Source organism: Columba livia, chromosome 5 (assembly GCF_036013475.1).
Source record: "Columba livia isolate bColLiv1 breed racing homer chromosome 5, bColLiv1.pat.W.v2, whole genome shotgun sequence".
NCBI classification, from domain to species: Eukaryota; Metazoa; Chordata; class Aves; order Columbiformes; family Columbidae; genus Columba; species Columba livia.
Genome location: NC_088606.1, coordinates 57,425,487 through 57,445,387, shown reverse-complemented (window position 1 = coordinate 57,445,387; position 19,901 = coordinate 57,425,487). Strand labels below are relative to the sequence as shown.

General features: G+C 40.6%; 2 protein-coding genes across 6 annotated transcripts in view; both read left to right on the top strand.

Moving 5' to 3' along the window:
* Positions 1–440: 440 nt before the first annotated feature.
* Positions 441–12,035, top strand: TMEM41B (transmembrane protein 41B). Its single transcript, XM_005499288.3, has 7 exons — positions 441–636; positions 2,239–2,356; positions 3,506–3,634; positions 5,282–5,375; positions 6,231–6,335; positions 8,243–8,381; positions 9,218–12,035. The coding sequence occupies exons 1-7, from the start codon at positions 582–584 to the stop codon at positions 9,385–9,387; spliced, it is 810 nt and encodes a 269-aa protein (XP_005499345.1). The 5' UTR covers positions 441–581; the 3' UTR covers positions 9,388–12,035.
* A 5,002-nt stretch (positions 12,036–17,037) lies between these two features.
* DENND5A (DENN domain containing 5A) overlaps positions 17,038–19,901 on the top strand; it is a 68,262-nt gene continuing 65,398 nt past the window's right edge. For 2 of the 5 annotated variants that reach the window (XM_065066163.1, XM_065066162.1), the window contains exon 1: positions 17,039–17,290. In XM_065066163.1, the coding sequence (XP_064922235.1) occupies positions 17,182–17,290 (109 nt within the window). In that variant the 5' untranslated portion in view covers positions 17,039–17,181. Of the gene's footprint in view, positions 17,291–19,901 lie in introns of all 5 variants that reach the window. The other 3 variants (XM_065066165.1, XM_065066164.1, XM_065066166.1) reach the window with 2 other exon arrangements.

Here is a 19,901-nt window from a genome sequence, read left to right as displayed (position 1 = left end):
GGGGCGCGAGCGGGGCCCAACCGCCCCAACGGCCGAGCGCTTCCCGCCGCCCTCTCTGTGAGGGAAGCTCCCAGCCCCATCCGCAGCTGTAAAGCCGCTACCAGGCCTCACGCCATTACCCAGGTAAACCAAGCCCGCTGAGAGGTTTTATCCTGCTGCCCTGCAGGCACGATCAGCCTTTCTTTCCAACCGGGCTATGGCGCCGCTGCCCTCAGAGGGCACCGCGCACCATAGTCACCTTCATTGAGCGCACCGCTTATTACCGTATATATCCATATGCACTTCCCCCGAAAGGAGGCGTTACCGTATGCACCGTCACTAACCCGCCCCCGCATTTCACGACGTGAATCCCAACACGTGCTCCCGTATATGACAGCAGAAAAGCGCAAGCCCGCAATGCCCCTCATACACGCGGCGCGCCGCAGCGGCGCATGCGCCGTCCGGCGGCGAGGGCGGTAGCGCGACCCGGTGGGGTGAGGAGGAGCGGCCGGTCCCGCCTCCTTCCCGCGGCTCTCGGTGCCGGCGAGGCCTGACCTGGGCCGGATTCGCCGGCCGGCGAGCCCCGGGGGTAGCGCGGAACCATGGCGCAGCGGACGGCGGCGGAGAGCGCCAGGCAGCAGCGGCAGCTTCTAGAAGGTGCTGGGGGATTGGGGCGGCGGGGGTGCGCGACCTCATCCTGGCAACGGGCAAACAACCGCCTGCCCGCCCGCCCGGGCCGGAGAGTGGCAGCGCGGCCGCCTCAGGGCGGCTAGTGTGGGGGGGAGGGGGGGGTGAGGCGGGGTCTCGCCGCGGGGCCTGTCAGCCCCTGCCCTCCGAAATGGAGCAGCTGCTCGCCCCACACATGATGAGGAAACACGCGTGGGTTCGTGTATTATTCCACGTCATGGCAGTACAGAAAGTGGCAGTGTCAAAAAGTGCATTTTGCTGTATTTTGCATTTTCGTTCTCTTAGTTGTTTTATTATTGCTATTATTATTTGGTTTTATTTTTTCTTTGTCTCTGGAGAAAACGTTATTAAAATAACCACTGCTGAGTTATTCACACTTGCAGCTGCTACATGGATACTCCCTTCTCCTCCTTTGGCCTTAGAAGAGCTAGTGCACACCTGTGGGATCACACTGACCTCAAGGCAAAAAAGCGTTGAAGCCAGTAAAATTGCCAGCTTGGCCAGCTAGCTGGCTGTGTTTTGTCTGTGGGTTTCATCATCCTTTTGCTGTGTTTCACAACAGTCAGGTGGCAGAGCGACCTGACCCACTCGAATGTTGGCATTGTAATCGTGCCGCTGGCACCCACAATGGAAAATACAGCCTTGGTGTTTTTTGTGTTCTTCAGGTGACCAAGACTGATGCTCCCTGCAAAGCTGTGCTAGCCTAGCAGTGTCTGAGGAGAATGTTTTAATACATGCACACCCTAGTGTGGATGCAGAGAGTTCTTACTGTTTATTTCTGTCTTCAAAATTCTTCTGAGCATATAGCTCCATTTGTGCTAATCAGTGTATTGCATATATACGGTCATATTGCTAAAATCTAAAGTATAGAAGAAGCCTAAAATGTTATTTTGTCACTTATTGCACTCTTAATTATTTCCTTTACACAAGAATTTAAATGCCAATAAAAACTTCTATAGACATATTCAAGATTTTTATGTGAGCATAAAATATATGTAGTTCCCAGGTCTGAGAATGGTAATCTTTATATGCCAGGCTGGTGTGTGTGTTTACATATGTTTTTTCCTGATGCGTTTGTCTCACCCAGCTGGCTAGTGGCTTTGCCTGGTGTTCTTTCTTAGGAGAAAAAAACCCAAAATCTGTTAATGAGCTTGTTTCAAAGTTGTGTTGTACATACTGAAGATTTAACTTCAAGTTAAATCTTGAGTACACTAGACTGGCAGAAGGTTTCTGGCAAAAAAAGGAAAATATGTATGGCTTCCTTAGTTTTGCTCTGGTTTTTTCTCTTTACAAATGTATTTATTAACTGAGGCTTAAATTATTATGGATCATAGAAGTTGACTTCTATGGGATGTTTGACAGTATAAGAACTTCAGATTTGTTTGGAAGCTTTCAGGGAATGTGAGCCGTGTGTTGCATATGTTACTGAAAGAATTGGTGGGAAGATAATGTCCTCAGAGAGCTTACCTTAACATTTCCTTAAAGTGTAAGTTTGAAATCTGTTGTGAGATGTGAGGGTTTTCTTTTTGTAGTTGTTGCTGTGTTTTTAACTTCTTTTCTGTTAAATTTCAGGGAAAGCTCAGGCAGAAGGTGGATCAGCTCGGACATCACTTCTTATTTTAGTGTCCATCTTCTTATCAGCTGCTTTCCTTATGTTCCTGGTATATAAAAATTTCCCACAACTTAGTGAGTAAGTATGTCAGGAGAGATTAATTTGTTTGCTTTTCATTCAGTATGAAATTGTACAGGAGCCTTCATGGGGTTATTTTTAAACTGACATTAGTTAATTATAGACATAGCCTTATTTTTTTTAAAAGGGGATTTGAGTTTATAACGTAGAGTGTCAGGACACAAAGCTCAAATTGAAATGCTAACCAGTAAGATCTGTGTAAACAGAGTTGTACTTGGCCTAGGGTTTCTGCCGCACAGCTGAGATACCAGGTTTTGAAAAGATACCCTCTGTCACATTAGCAAAGGTAGTCCACTATGTTCTTAACCTTCTTCAGTTGAGAGCCAAAACGTGCCTGGTTAGGGGTAGGGCTGTTGTAAAATTCCTTGTGCACAATTTTCCTTGAGATGTTCCTTGTGCACTGGTATAACTAGAGGGTGTCGTGAGGAGACATCCTTCTTCCTTCATATCTAAGCTTCACGTTCTCTTTTTCTCATTTTTGTTGCATCTAGTACTTGTCTTGAAGAGGTAGATAGTTTGACGAGATGGAAGCCTGCTTGCTGACAACTTTCTTTTTTTCTTTTAGTAGTTAATTTTCTGTCTGATTAACTTGCTCAACAAGTTCAGTTTGCAACAGTCCAATCACTAAGTCTGATACAGAGGAAGAGAGGACACTCAACTGTGCTGCCCAGGGTTGCACCAGATTAAGGTGTGACATGAGATTTTGCTCTTAAAGCTTTGTTTGCGAGATAAAGCTCTGCTGCTTTTGCTGCACTTCAAATGTTATGACCCTAGCGTTGAGGCAGTTACAGTTGGTTTTGGCTGAAATGTTGACTGCTGTTCGGTTGCCAGTGTTTGGTTTGAGTAATTATTTCTATTTGATCACTACTTGGTAAGAAAAAGAGAGTCCTAGAAATGAAACAGATTATTGTAGTGAATTTTAAAAATGTTTTGCAAATACCTAAAATTGATTATTTTCTGATATAAAACACACTGTAAATATTAAGTATTCATCTGAGAACATGATCACAACAATAATCATGTGGTCTGTTTGCTGAGGTTGTAGTTTAGTAATGTAGTGTATCTAATTGTATATTCAGTAAGTAATTTTACTATACTGTTTGATTTTATTTACCACCATTCCTGCCTTTTTTTTTTTTTTTTCCCCAGAGAAGAAAGAGAATCTATAAAGGTTCCAAGAGATATGGACGATGCGAAGGCTTTGGGAAAAGTCCTGTCCAAATATAAGGACACATTTTATGTTCAAGTGTTAGTGGCTTATTTTGCCACGTATATTTTGTATCCTTCTTCTGATATTAAAGACAGTTTTTATATAATCATATTTCTTTGAAAAATAAATGAAAAATACGAAGTGATAAATTCTTGATCATGGGTGACAAAAATATTCTAATATCTTCGAACTTAAAACCATTTCTTATGTGTTTCAGTATGCTTTTTGTACTGTAAGAAAGCCTTGAGTAGAAGGAAATTGATGCATGCAGGTATAGTAGTAAATGCTGTTGGCGATTTGCATGCAGCTTCACCTTGACTGTCTGTTATGGACAATATTTTTAGCTTTGATATTAGACTTGGTCTCATTTTAGTCTCATGCTAACTTCTTAAAATGCAAACTGAATTGCCAGTTAGAAATTACTGTTGGTTCTCAAGGAAAACTGACTAGTGCAGTGCTCTTCCTTGAGGTGTTCAAAAGTGCTATATAAGGGTAATTTACAGCATATTTTACAGCATTTCTGAAGGAAAGTGTTTTGAGCTTTCTTTGATCCCTGCAGTGCCCACATTCAAAAAGTGCTCTCTGCCTTGGGAGACGCAAAGGCTACCTGTGTTCTGTGTTAACTTCTTTTTCTTGGGTGCTGAATATATTAATTAATCATTAAACACACTCCTAACTGGAACTCTTAACTGAAGGTTAATAACTTTGAGAAGAGGTCTGTTTCATAGTTTAATGCAGAAGGCTTTTGTAACTGAGAAAAATCAGTGCTGAATGTGCCATTAATAATTATCCTCTAGCTCAATCTTTTTAAATGTAGTTCACAAATAATAGATTTATGAAGAGAATTAAAATATTAGTTTATACCTTAACAAGAAGTAGAACAGAACTGGCTGTTTATTGAACTACTATAACAGCTGATGTGACGACACTTACTATCTCAGCAGTAGACTGTGATCAGTTGAGAATCATGTTACTGTTATCTCAGAACTTTGTCACTTTCTTAGAAAAAGCTGTTCTGGTTGTAATGAATTTAAGGGAGATTATTTGGCTTTTTGATATTTCAATCAATTCAACTCAGATAAAATAGTGTGCAGCTTCATAAGATATCTGTTTGGGGGCATTACATCATAGTTTCAAGTATGCCTAGCGAGCCTTAAGCTCAACAGCCTGTTCACGTATGTTGCAGAAACTTAATTTTTGCCTTTTTGAAAAATTCTGGCTGAAATTAATGATCATGTATCCTAGTTATTTAGCGATTGCACCATGTCTGTTTGTAAGGAAGCAGTAGTTGCCTTCATAAATGTCAGTTTTCCATGAAACTCCCAGTAGTTACGGGCTTGGGCAGTTCTGTGAGCTTTTAAGAGATAATAACTGACATCTGCATCTTTCTAGTCAACAATGTAAAATCAGAAATAAATGTTTTCTGTAATGTCACAATAAATCCCCAGTGTCAATTGTGGCACAGATAAACAAAAAAATGTAGTACAGCTTTTATTATTTAGTGACTGATTTTTGTACGTGTAATGATAAATCTACTTCTTGTTTCTCTGTGCTCGGGCTTCTTGTGCTACTATACAAATGGTATTTTGAGGTAAAGATCTTTAGAGGCTATACCTATTTGTGTTTTCAAATTGTAATATGTATCTTGTCTGCTTATAAAATTAAGAATTGGGTAGCTTTTTAATTTTGTTTTTCCTTAACTAAGATGCATCCAGCTTACAAACGTTTGCTATTCCTGGGTCTATATTTCTCAGTATCCTGTCAGGGTTTCTTTATCCTTTTCCGCTGGCCTTATTTCTTGTTTGTCTGGTAAGTATGGAAAACAGTTTGTGAGGGTGTGTATTTCTATCTATTTGGAATACAATCAAGCATCTGAATTGTGTTTGAAATGGTCAGAATCTGAGTGAAATGGGGTATACTTTAGTTTGAGGAATTAATGAGTTCTCATTCATCTCTGTTGTGAGAATGGTGTTACCCACAAAATTCACTGTAGCATTGGTTGATGATCAAAAAAACTAAACGGTTTATCCAAGTTTTCTTAATAATTTTATTAATAATTTTCTGAGTGTAAATAGGCCAGAGTTTACTTTAAATTTGTCTGGTATCCACCAGAACCCAAATGTAATTTCAGAACAAGATTACTCCATTTTTATTATCACGCTACAGAACACATGTATTTTAAAATGGCTTAAATATTCACAAAGCTTAATTTAAGATATGGAATGTGTTACTGACAACCTTCACAAAATATCATGTACAAAAGATGCGGTCATAATGAGCCTTAGTTTTTAAGAACGAGAAAATTGAGGACCAAGGTGACGAATTTCCAAGTTTGAATCTCTTTAATGCCATTGTGCCCCTTATTTGCAAAACTTTCACTGTTCAAAAATCTTAGAGCTGCAGAAGCACTTGATATTAACTGATAAGTAATCAACACTGTCTACCTCGAATGTTAAGATTCATCTAAATGGCTTGCAAATAAAGGAACTGTCCTGTGTCGTCTTGGGTCAATAACATTCATTGGGGGTGTGTGCCTGCTGCAGAAGGAAAGCCCTTCAGCCTCAAAGAAGGGTCACATAGAAGCAGGCTCTGTGGTTTAGTTAGTAGGGATAGAAGGTAAACAGTTTCTGCTCATTTGTTTGTGTTTTGTTTTTTTTCCCCCAGTGCTCAGGACTTGGAGCTTCATTCTGCTATATGCTTTCATACCTAGTGGGACGCCCTGTTGTATACAGATATTTAACAGAAAAAGCAGTAAAATGGTCAGAACAGGTAAAGTTTCTAGAGATGCTGAAATTTGTCAGAAAATGCATAGTGGAATAGCATGGAAAACTAGGGGGTCTTGTGCTCATGTGTCTAGTTACAAAGAACGAATTCTTACTCTTTTCTGACACTGTGTAGTTTCTTTCTCTGAGTGTTTTTAAACAGTGGGGAGTATTCCTGATTTTATGGTATTTCCTGCGAGGAAGTTGTTTTTACCTAGGAAGAGTTTGCAACTGATAACCCCTCCAGTTTAGCTAATGTCAATAGGAAACCTCTCCAGTTTCAATTTAAAGTAATAGCATCAGAACTAATGAAAGCTGGGATTGTGTTTTTATAGGGGAAGAAAACCTGTAGCTGTATGTCTAATTGCAAAATCTTGGTTTGAAGATGTTATTGTGGTTGGAGCATTTAGAAACTTTGTCTTACAGTATCTGGTAATAGTTTCAGAAAGTGTTAATTGTCTGGTGAAGTTAAAGATTTTTGCAGTACAAAATTATAGTGTGATTAGTATTTGACCTCATGTCTCTTGCTTTGATACTCTCAAACATGTTCAAACAGGTTTTTTTTCTTTGCAAGTATGAAGCACAACTTATTACTGTAATCCAGTCAAGATTTTTGAATTGCATAAAAATATCTTAAACTTGTTTGTCACTAGATAAGATGTTGAGCTGTGCCTGGCACAATTGACCTTGTTAAATAATATAGTAGTGTTTTGACCCTTGACCCAGGTCAAGCTTAATATTGCACTATAATCTTGAGGCTGTTCGCTGAGTAGCAAATGGTTACTATTTCCATTAGTAGAACTACATATGTAATTATATGTGAAGCTCGTATCTCACTGTTTCCAGGTTAATTGGACTTGTCATGCTTGCATTTCGAGTGCTAAGATGTTTTATATGTGGGATTAATTAATGTTTAAATATTTGTCCTTCACTAAGATTAAAAAAACCACAGTGGTATTACTGAACAACAGCAGGGTTACTGATTTTAGTGTTGCAGTTAAAGCTAAAGTTGGAGGAAAAATAGGGTTGTGACTGGGGTGAATTGCTACATGAGATTTCAGATGGAATTGCAGTCAGACCAGGTTTGCTTTCAACTGTTTGGGGCCATATGATCATGTAATGTTTAGGCTTAGGTTTAGTGAAGGCCTGCCTGGAGAGGCCAGAAGTGGTGTGTGCTTTGCTATCCATATAACTTGGTTTGAGGTGACAGTTATTGTTTGAGAGGGCTGATGTGCCCAAGCCAGGCTGGAAGGAGAAAAGGCTTTCTGTAGTACTAGTGTAAGGAGCTGGGCTAGACTTGAGAATGTAATGAAGACTGTAAATACAGTTGGGGCTGTTGTGGTTGCGCCTGGGTAAATGTTAATGCTAGGCATTCTCATGTATGAGTGGATAGGTTTTGCAACTCTGTTGGCAGCAGCCACCCGATAAACTTCAGAGCCATGACCTGGGTAAGTGTTACAAGTTTGATTATGAGCTAAGACAGAATGAGTTGAGGACAAACTTCATTGATAGTTCCTACAGAAGCTTTAGAAATATGATGGCAAGCTGGCCATGTTGACTGGGCTACAGTTAAGACAGGCAGGGCTTGCTGCACTAAAGTTAGGGTTAGGTGTGCTGCTGTGCCAAATTACTTATTTGCTGCTTAAGGTGGCTGATTCAGACACATCATCACCACGCTCTACCATAGACTGGTATTTCTAGTCTAACTTCAGTTCTATTTAACAGGTGATTCACTGATGACTCTTTGTTGAGTCACTCGTTGTTTAACTGATTTTTTTTTTGTTTGCAACTTGCAAATGTCTACAAAAGATACACATAAAAATCCCCTAACAAACCTCTTCTAGTAAAATCATTGTGTATTTTCAAGGCAGGGATAATTTTACTGATTTTGTTGCATTGGTTTTGTTTTGGCAGGTTGAACGACACAGAGAACACCTCATTAACTACATAATATTTTTGAGAATAACACCTTTTCTTCCCAACTGGTTTATCAATATAACATCTCCTGTCATTAATGTGCCATTGAAAGTATTTTTCATTGGCACTTTTCTAGGTAAGAATTCTGGCTAGTGAACTGCAGTGTCGGGGTAGCCAGAAAAAGGGATATTCTTTGCATCAGACAGTACGTGCTGTTCGGCAGAGATCACCACCTACTGGGCGGTGCGAAGTTTACACAAAAATATTGCTTTTGTACTTCCTGATGTGTGTGGCTTACACCATCAAAAGATTTTAATAGTCAGGACTGTTCTGATGTACTGGATGAGAGGTAATGAGCCCAGGCTTAATTACTTGCTTAAGGAAACATACATTACATGAACACTTTATTAGTAACTTTTTGGTCCACTGCATATAACTTCTATAAACTTATATTTTGAGCTCAGCATAATTGTGTGAGGATGTATGTGATTTCAGTATGAAGGATTGTTTCTCCCCTTCCCACTCCGTTTTGTTCATCATAACATACCTTCTTAGGAGTGAATTCATAATTTAACTAATGTAGTGCTAAAACTTTAGTTTTGTAATTGGTATATTTTTGCAAATACTTTGTAATCTGGTTAGGACACAATTTGTATTTTTCCTTTATGAACTTAAATCAGTTTATAGAGAGACAACTTGAAATCTGCAGAGTCTAATGAGCAGAGATTAGTATCTTTTCCTAGTACTCTGTTTTTGAGTCGGTGTTAAAAGTATAAAAAATGGCATAAAGAAATGTCTTTTGAGAAGTGTTTTTACACCCCTCTTCAAAGAAAAAAAAAAAAAAGTACAAGGCAACGAAGTCTGCAGTTTTTGGTGTTAAAAGTTAGATGACTGATTTATGTGGTTGGTTTGTTTTGGTTTTTTTTTTCCATTTTTTCACCCTAACAAGCTGTTGTTTAATTCCCGCTTCAGGTGTAGCACCACCGTCTTTTGTAGCCATTAAGGCAGGAACAACGCTGTACCAACTTACGACAGCAGGGGAAGCTGTTTCCTGGAACTCTGTGTTTGTTCTGATGATTCTAGCCATCCTCTCCATCCTACCAGCTGTCTTCCAGAAGAAACTGAAACAGAAGTTTGAATAAGGATCAAACTGGACCAGAATTTCCCATACTTCATCTCAGGATCAGCACTTCTGATATTTGTACATTTGCTTTTCTATTGGATCTTAAGCAATTAAAGGGGAGGCTTGTAATTGATAAGAATGTAAATGAACACCTTCTAAAATGCAAGGAACTGTGTTCAGAAGTGTACTGCATATAGTTTTGTAACCAAACCATAAGTGGTTTACTTTGAGAGGGTGTTTGTGGGGCCCTCAGGATGAGGGAAATGAAAACACAGATATAACATTTTGCTCTGATTATCTGCAGAGCAAAAATTGTAATGTAGACATAAACCACAGATAATGCTTTCTAAAACTTGCAAGAAAAAAACCTTAATTATTCAGTGCAGTTTTGTTACACTCTCTGTAGGCTTGCATGTGATCTGGTCTGATTACATTTCTCATCAACAATTTTTTAGTTCCAAAATAATAGCATAATAACGGTGCTCACTCAGAAACAAAGGTTTTTTGCAGTACTTTAAGTACAATGATATTCATTCTCATCCTGATTGTTTACTTCTATTTATTAGTGCTCTGTGGACTTAAATACTTGAACCTACTAACTGCTTTATTAACTGGATTAACAAAGGCAAAGTGTCACATCATTCCCTCTTGTCCTCTGTACAATTTAATTCTGGAAGAGGATATAAGAAGGGAGAGAGCAGGCTAGATTTTTTTATTGTGGCTGGCTTATGACTTCAAGTTCTAATTTTAATTTTTTTAGTGTTGATTATTTTGTCAATATTTCACTTGCATAGATTTATCCTGCCAATTTAAGAAAATGATTGTATGGTTATAGAAAACTCTCAGTGATATAAAAGTGATATAAAAGTATGACTTTAAGCAGTGTAATATTACCATTTCTCAAGCAATATGTAAAGAGTATAAAATTTTCCATTGCAGCTCAATTAGCTGGAAAGGTCACATACACAAATTGGTGCAGTTTTTATTAAAGAGCTGATTCCAAATAACGTTCAAAGCATCACGTAACAGAAGGCTCATGTGTCAATGTGTATAAAATTGAAAGGATGATTCCGTTGTCTGGTTAGTCAGTGACTGGCAATAGGCAACCAGCTATGATTCACCTTTAAGTAAAAGTATATATATTCACTGAATAAGTTACATCCCCTTGTATGCTTATAACTGTTGTGGTTTGTTGTATTGTCTGTGGAATCCCATCAAATGAGGCCCTGATCAGCAAGGACCTGGGGTGTGCATATAAGTTTTATCCTACTGAAACCAGTGCTGCTTATAAGCTTTAAGTTGTGCCTCTGGAGCATCTTGCTGAAATGGGAGTTGACACATTACCATATGCTCCAATTCAGGGGTTTATTGGTCTGTATCCTCATGTCAACTCATTGTAGGATACATCATTGAGATGTAAGAGAACAGTTCCATAAATGTGATAATGTGAAAGGTACTGGTACCTTTAAAGAGTTTTGTTTTTTTTGTAACATCATGCTAATTGACTCCTTCATTTCATCACAGTATTACATGTAAATATATAGTAAATATTATTGATACACTACTTGTCTTTATTTAAATCTGAGCTGCATAGTAAATGGTATTTTTTACATAGATAAAGGAATTAATATAACTTCTGTTTGCAACTTTATTGGAAGATCATTTAGCTTCAGCAGTTGTTTTGTTATTTAGAATTTACTCTAGAAGTGTACTTTATTGGCATTTAAAACCGAACGGTGATTATTTTTATTGCTGTGGTTATAATCTCAGAGGACATCTACCCAAGGGATTTATTCCATGGTAAACCTGAGTGTGAATTTAGGTGTCGTGAGCAAGTATCCCCTGGACTACTGAGTGTGAAGTCACTGTAGATTTACAGCCTATGTTTCTGCATAGTTAATTTTTTCGTGCAGATAAGCTCTCGGAATAAATTACCTACTACTTATTGTCCAGAGGCTTTTCTCAAAATTTCTCTGAGTTTCTGGTCAATAACAGATACTGTTGTAAAATCCCTTCTATTCTGTATAAAGCCAACGTTTTGGTGGAACTTTGACACTAAAGAAGGAATCAAACTATGTTTAGTTTAATGTGAATCATACCATCACTTGACATTTTCACTGAGTTACATTTCACTCTAAGTGGGATCAGCCCCTGTTACTGAAAAACCTGCTGCGTTTCAGCCATAGACTGGGTTCACATCATAGTGGCTAAAAGCCTTAAGACCTTAAAAAGGTTGAAAAGATGGTTCTTTCCCTTTGCAAAATCTTTGCCTTTTTTAAACCTGTCCCTTCTGTGTTTATCTTCAGCTGCCAAGAGCCTCAGGCAGTTTCCTGCCCTATGAGTACTACTGACTGGTGTGAAGATAAGGAAGGCCTTGTGGAAAACCACTGTGCTGTGGAATACTGTACTAGCCTGCTCTTTTCTTTAGGGAATCCAGCAAGTGATCCAAGACATAGCCATAACATTTTGACAGGGAAGTGTCTACCATGAAATACGACGGAAAATCAGGAAGGGGTAGCTTTGGGTTTTTTTTCTTTTTTAATTGCAGGGAATTTTGAGCTGTTAGGTGACCCATTAATCTTTTGGAATTTTTTCTGGTATGCGCATGACATCATTACCAAATGTCTCTTGCCATTTGATAATAAAGCTATGATATAAAACAAGAAATGTTGTATTTTTGAGTACAGTGAAGCATGCTGAACTTCCCACTAAGCTTATTTTTTTATTAACCTGTTTAAAAGGGATGAGTTCTTATTAGATGGTATTTTTAATGACTGATTAAAAATTAAACTGAGCTGATTACATCTGTAAATGAGATTAATTCTGTTTCTGCCTTAATTTCAGAATACCTAGGTAAACTTTACTTCCTTTTCCATCGGAGTTCAATTTCTTGCATACAACAGTAATTTCAAAAAGTTTTTATATTTTGCACTGGAAGGAAATTGGGACTAAATTATTTTATTTCCTTAAATAGAACCATTTGCATAATTTGCCTTTTTTTTCCCATTAATTCTGGATATAAGGTTAAGAGAAGCAAAAGTTTAAAAAACGACAAGACTTTCTTTAAAATATTAGTGAGCTATACTGTTTTGCAAAGTCAAAACATTTTTGACAAGTTTGAAGAATTTTTTTGTGTTGTTCCTGAGAATATCAATCATACATAGTTTCTGTGATAAGCTAGCTTTATTACAGTAACTAAAATGCAGTGTGGATTGCTCTGCTTTGCATTAGAACTGAAGTACGCTGCCTGCCTCGTACCATGCGGTTTACTCTGGATTAAACTGAACAACCAGCAGAATTGACTCAGCCAGGTAGCTGATCAAGGACACCTAGCAGCTACTGCAGGTATGTTTTTACTAATGTAAGAACTAACAGACTTCATGAGAGCTGTTGCTATGGGATTTAAATTCATACCTCTAGTGTTTTGTACTAGAAAGATTAAAAGGGAACAAAAGGGGAAATGCATTTCTTTCTGTTCCTTAGTCACGTATTTTTTTCTTTCATTCTTGTAAGCTATGACAGTGCAGTGATAACTCTGGGAACTGTGGGAGCTAAAACACCGAGAATCCGACCTTCTAGTAGAATTCCTCCGTTCAAAATTAAGTTTAGCACAGTGAACAAATCCTGTCCATGCGAGTGCCTATCCATTCCTTTGCACCCACTATGGAGCCAGTACCAGAAAGGCGAAGTCTAAGCATCCCTCAAATATATGAACAGTTTTTCATAATGTGGAACAATCTCTGTTGCAAGATTACAAAATAGGATTTTTTTCCCTGGGAGGCTGAAAATACAGGTCAAATTATAGAAAGTTTTTCTTCTGTCATGAAGAGTGTGAGGTTTGTGAACCATATATTTTATTGTGAGAATGTCACAAGGGAAATGAAAGAAGTTCTGACAGGAGAGCAGGATCCAGAGTGAGTTTTTCAAATTTCCCTCAAAGATAAGTTAGTTATTCTGATTATTTTCATGACCAATTGATGTCTTGCAATGAGAAACATTTCCATGTAACTCACAGCTGGTGTCCTTAATAGCTTCTGGTCATCCAAACTGAAAGAAGTTATGGCCTTTAAAAAATGGCAATTAATATAAATAAAAGCATAATGTTTACTAACATACCATTTCTCCCTTTCCTCTTCTTGAACATATTCCACCTAGTGTAATATTTCATGTTCCATTGTTTTATAGTACACAAGGAAGAATCTGGGTCTGGATTGAGAGCTAAGATCAATGACTGGTGTTAAACTATGCGAGAGGCCTCATAAAAGCTTCTTTCTGTAGATAATCTTCAAAACAGAAAATCCTGCACGATTTGTGCCCTGGTATGGGAGGACGTGTGTCAGGCGACTGGTGTGCAGGCCGTACTCCAGATACCTGCTGCATGGGTGTCGCTTACACTAAACGCCTTGTCATTAAGCAATCGCAGCCAGTGTCTAGTTTTGCAGACTGGAGAGGATTGCTTTAATGGTAAGTGTATATGTATATATATATTTTTCTAAAGAATCCAGGTAGATCTCATAATCAAAGTAGTTAAAAGACATCATATCCAATCAGCAGCCTGACAACTGTAGTGATCTGTTGCTGCTTTGAGCTCTGTTACCTTTCTGAACTTACTTCATCATGAGAAACAGCTGCACAGAAAACAGGCCGATACCCTATCTCAGACTTTCTCACTTCTCTGAGCAGTGTTGAATAAAACTGTAACTTGCTGTTTGGGTCTCTTACTGCTTATTAAATAAACTCTTCCAATAATAATGATTCTGATTGTTGGCAAAATAAGTTTGAGTTAACTAGTATGAGGAATAATCAAGATATGTTCACATTAAGTTCTGTCTTCACTCCTTTAAAAATACTTTATTCTCTTTGATTTAAGGCTTGAGCTTGAAAATCACAGTCTTTTGTCATTGAAAACAGCAGCTGAATCAACAGTGGTAGTCTTGCCAAAGACAATGCATCTTTTAAGTCACTTCCTATTCACTAATACAGCTTTATGATTCTCTGGCTAAACAATCATTGTTTCCACAGTTTTCACAATTTCACAGATTTTCTTCAACATCATAAAGAACACTTTCAAGAATTCTTAATGCAGAGTGTCATTGCCTTACTCGGGGACATATAAGCAATTTGCAAAATTTTCTGAAAAAATTGCCATATTTTTGGTGTTTCCTGTGATGGAAACATTGCTCAAGAAGATGGACAAATTAAAGCTACTGGCCTTTGAATGAGATGTCACAGGTCTTGCTTGTGGTTACTGGGCAAGAGTATTCAGAAATGAAATAATCAAGGCAGGGGGAAGATAAAATGGAAAAGAGACAAAATGGAGAGTTTTCCAGCTGCCTGGGTACACCTACTGGATCCCTGGATTTAAGAGAGACCAGGCTGTAAGCTGGCTAGAAAAGCTGAATATTTATCTGATGAAGTACGAATGAGCTTTCCACAGCAGCAAAAATTGTGGTGACTCTTTCTTACTTAATTTTTTTGTTGTTTCTGGTTCACATAGTTCCTCCCCTCTTGTTCCTTTCTTGAGGCAATTCAAAACAAGTCTGAATTTCCTAGTCTGAGATTCCTTTTAATAAATATTTCTTGTCCCTTAACCCATTGCATAGCAGGGCATGTGTGCTTTTAGATAGTGCTGCTCAGCAGTATTTTTGGTAATTCCCTGCTTACTTACTGGCCCATCTAACTTTATTTGCTAAATCTTCTAAGTACATGGTTGTCGCTGGAACAGTCAAAGTGCAAGTAAGAACAATTTTTTATTTCCCCATTTTACTCTTTGTTTGAAGAAAAAACAAAGAACCCCAACAAAACCAAACTGCTAATATCTGTGCAATACATTTCTTGCAAGTCCTTCTGTTATGCTCAGGCTATGATTTCTGTTAATAAGCATTAAACTACAGTTCAGGCTCATTCAAAAGAAGTTTACCACATGCTGAATATGTTGTCCTTTGCCACACTGAAAGCTGACGGAGAAGCAAAATGTGCAAAAAAAGGCTAGAGAACACAGCAGGATAAAAGCAGCCAGATTTAGGTAGTTCTGTTCTCTGTTGCTGATTTCCGCAAACCACCAGGCAGACTCAACCTAAATGTATATGCTTACTCTTGAGACTTTAATATTGCTCCTAATTATCCTGCTATCTTTATTGAAATATCTCCCTCAGGTTCACTAGTGGTTTAAAACTGAACTGTCAGAACTGTCAACCAAATCTAAGCAACACTTTCACTCCATTCTGTGGAGTGAATATCCACCAATGTCCATTCTGTGACCAATTCCATCTTAATCAAGTGAATACTAATAGCACCAGTGCTTCTTACAGTTTTTCCTATTTCCCAGAAGGGTGGAAAAGCTCTCCACAAATCACTGGGCAAAATGGCATAAGAACTCAATTATTGTACTGAAAAAGGCTGTAGAACATTGACAATGAAGTGCTGTTCTAGCACCTGCAAAGGACTCTCTCTGTTTTGGCAATGTAAACGCAAATATGTGGAGTTTCATATGTGGTTTAACCTGAACTTTAACGGAATCCTCTTATTGATCAGTCTGGATGTCAGTCAAGCTCTGCCCCATCTCCGCCCCCCTTCCCTCACACCTATGGGCAGAGCGCTCAGAAAAAGTCCTTGGCAGACAACAACAATTAAAAACATTAACTCTGTCTGGGGCGTTATCTTCTTGTTCTCAAACTAAGTCTAAGTAATGACCACACTAGCTATGAAAAAGAAAGATTTCTAACTGCATGAAGAAAATAAACTCACTTTCAGTCAAACCAGCACAATATGCTTGATAGCATGTTAAGTTAGGTTGGTGCCAAATTAATTTGGCATTATGGATGCAACCTTAATTACTTGGGCAGCCTTGGATAATAATCCCAAAAAGTTTAAATTTCTCCTTCTATAAACCCTGCAAGATTGAGAAGAGTTATGATGTGAAAGCCACAAGTGGAGAACTAAGTGTGGAGAGAAAGGGCAACTACTTACAGACCTAACCAGTTTTGCAAAGCTACCCCCGGTGCCCCTATGGTCAGTGGAAAGACACACTCAGCCCAGAGCATGGGTACGTGTTATCAGTCCCTCAGGAGCTTGGTTGGAGTCATTCTTCTTTACCTGTTCACCAGGAGCTGTTTTCCTTTCCATGCTGGGGTGGAGGGGGGGGGGAAATCACTCAGCTGTGCAAGCCCGAGTGTTCAGAGTTATGTCTGTGATGTTAATTCCAACAGAAAATAAACAAAAAAACAACAATCCCAAAAGCACTTCCCCTGCAGGCACCCTCCCTCCCGCAGGGCCCCGGTCCGGTTGCAGGGAATGGCTGCTCCATCAAGCTGTGGAGCCTCAGCAACCATTGGAGCCGCAACCTTCAGGGCGCAGGGATCAAAAGCTATCAAGCGACAGGGAAAGACCTAAATCCAGCTGTGCTCGCCAAGCACCACCACCACTAACGTGCTTTGGTGAGGAGCCCCTGGCAGAGCCTCCTCCGGCCCGGCGGCACAGAGCGGAGCCGCTGTCTATCCCGCGCTGCTCTGACCGCAGCCCCTCACGGCCGCCCGAGCAGCCCCCGCGGCGATACCGCCCCTCCGGTCCCCCGCCGGAGCAGCAGCATCACGTCATCCCCAAGCGCAGGGCGCATGCGCAGCATTGCGGTTCCCGGCCCGGGCCGCCCCCCCGCGGGAACAGCTGGGGGCTGTACCCACAATGCCGTGCGGCGCTGCCCGCTCCGCTCCATCATGGAGGCGGCCGCCGCAGCTGGCGCAGCTGGCGCAGCCCCGCCGCCCGCCGCCGCCCGGCCCCGCACCCCCTGAACCCCGCGCACCCCTCGGGCTCCAGCATGAGCGGCGGCAGCGGGGGCGGCTCCTCGGCACCCGGCCGCTTCGCCGATTACTTCGTGATCTGCGGGCTGGACACCGAGACCGGGCTGGAGCCGGACGAGCTCTCCGGTGAGTGGCCGTGGGGCCGCGGCTGTTGACGGTCGGCTGGGTGGCGGCGGCGGGATGGCAGCTCCGAAGGCGGGGGGTGGCCTGGCCGCCTCCCGCTCCGCGGACCCCGGGCGCCGTCTCGGGCGGCCCCGGGCACTGCGGGGGGAGCTGTCGGGAGCTGCCGGCGCCTCCGCCGCCCCCCGCCCCGGCAGCGCCGCTTGTGCCCTCGCCGGCGGCACCGGCGCCCGGGGGGCTGAGCAACTGCCCGAGCGCTTGCCGTGCGGGAACGCCCGGCTGTGCGCAGGCGGGTGTCTATAGGAGTGCACCCAACTTCTTAAAAGCCCAACAAAGTGTTGTTTTTAAATGGCCTGTTCAAAGTGAGGGTTGTGGTGGCCGTGGTGGTGTTTTGGATCATCTCGGTCTTGACAGCGATCTGCTGCGCTCCTCTTGGAGCTTAATTGCGTTTATCAACTTTGAGTCAGGCTCCTGGACATTTGAAAGACGCAGGTAATCTTAATGAATCCTATTTTGGAGAGAAAGCGAAGACTTTTGGCTTGTTCTGTATTCAGTTTTATTATAGCATAGGATAAGAATTCTCTTCCAGCAGTATCCAAAAAGAAATCGGATTAGGAAGTAATGACTCTGTTAGATGAGAGTGTTCACACTAAATACACGGCTAAGCCATATTGGTCTGTCCCACAATACTGTTTTGAATCTGTGTTTCTAAGGTTAAAAATCTGTTCTTTGTTTTAGCAGCACCTTGTTCCAGCTTTAGTTTCGCTGTACTGGTTTCAGTTAATTTAGATTGTTGCTTAGTATCTTTAACTGTTCTGAAAGATATAGGAAGGTGGTGGTAAAAACCTGACTTAACATCAATAGTTATTTAATGTATTTGAACTCAGAGCTTGACCAATGATATGTTTTTTCTTATTTCCCGCCCCCCACCCCCATTGTATTTACTCCTCCCCCAACACTTGTTTCTTGCAGAGTGAAATTTCTGTTATTAGAAATGGCTTCTTGCATTGAACTCTCCTAAACTTTGGCTGTGATGGAAACTTTAACAATTTTCTTTTAATTACTTCAGACAAAATTTCTCTTTCGTTCCTAATGCTGAACAGTACCTTCCTCTAAAATAATTCATTTTTGTCTATTGTTAAAATAACTGTAGACTACAATTGGAGGCATAAAGAGTGAATACAGCATAAAGGTCTGCTCTATAATGGCACTTTAAATTACAGCATCAGTTTAATTTAAGAAATCCAAGAGAATAAAATGCAATACAATGTAATTGAAGGATTTGTGAGGTCCCACAGATTTTTCTTGATTAAATCACAAGTGAACAAAGTTTCTAGATTGAAAACAGTGTCTGGTGTTAATTTGGTTATTCATCTACTCTGCATTTGTGTAACATAGTACAGGACTACAGGGCACGCTCATAAATACTCCATGATCTTGATAGGAATATGAATAACTCATCTCACATGATTTAATTTAAACCCAGCAGTGTATTACTTTGAGCTGGCTATCTAATAGGAAACTGGAAGACATCAGTGCCTTTTTAAAAAATATTCTGTCTGAGTGTGCAGGTCTGAAAGCTGGAGCATGATGTTCTGTCTGCATTTGCTTTCCCAGTCAAGGACTGCATCTGTAGTATGCAAAACTATAGCGTGCAATATATCTTGGACTCTGCTGTTCTACCATGATGCCATAATGTGGTGCTTCTCACAAGGTGTAGGTTTTGGGGAGTGGGGATATGTTTTAGTATTTATGGAGGAGACTGGTTTTTGCGTGATTCGAAGAAAGGGTTTAAAAAAAGAGGGGGGAGGAGGATAAAATTATGGTAACGTCACAGCGTATGAGCTAGCTGGAATTCCAGTGCTTTTTCTTGAGTTTGTTGTATTATTAAAAATGCATGATTCTGTGACTGATAATGCCTTCAAATTGTGTCTTAGGTTATAGCCTCCTCCAGTTTGCGCTGATATAAATGGAAAAGGCCTCTGTTGATTTCGGTGGCTTTTGGATAAAGCTTTGAACCACGTTGTACTTCCTGGATGGCTTTCTTGTTTGAATGAAAGGGTTATTGTGCGCTGTTTTTCCTCCCCCTCCTTCTTATTTCTGTGCTGAGAAATAGATGCTGAATCCTTGTACTGTTGAAGCAGTTTGCTTCAGAAGTGCCCATTGTCGGAAGAGAGGGGCTGGCACTTCACGCGGTGGGCGCAGGGCTGGGGAGCGGGACGTCACCCGCGCGGCGCGGCCGGCACGGCGGGTCTCTCCAGGGCTTTCCTGCGTCAGGGCTGCCGGAGCCCGGCCTGGCATGATGTCATCGCTACCCCACCGCCGCAGGGGGCCGGCGGGCGCTGCCAGGGCCCCCGGGGACGCTGCCGGCACACTTTGTTCTCGCCCAGCTGATGAAATCCTGTGCTTTAGGTATTCAGCCTTCATATCGATGACACGGTGTTTTCCGCAGACTTATAAATGAAGCATAAGATCATGAATTGATGCTCAGTCTAGTTACGTTGCTTGAAGAGACGCCTCTGATGGTGTTTTTCCTTTGTATGTTGGAAACTTACTAAATAGCATAGCTGTAACACTTTTTCCTGAAAACATTGACTGACTGATGGAAAATGCACAC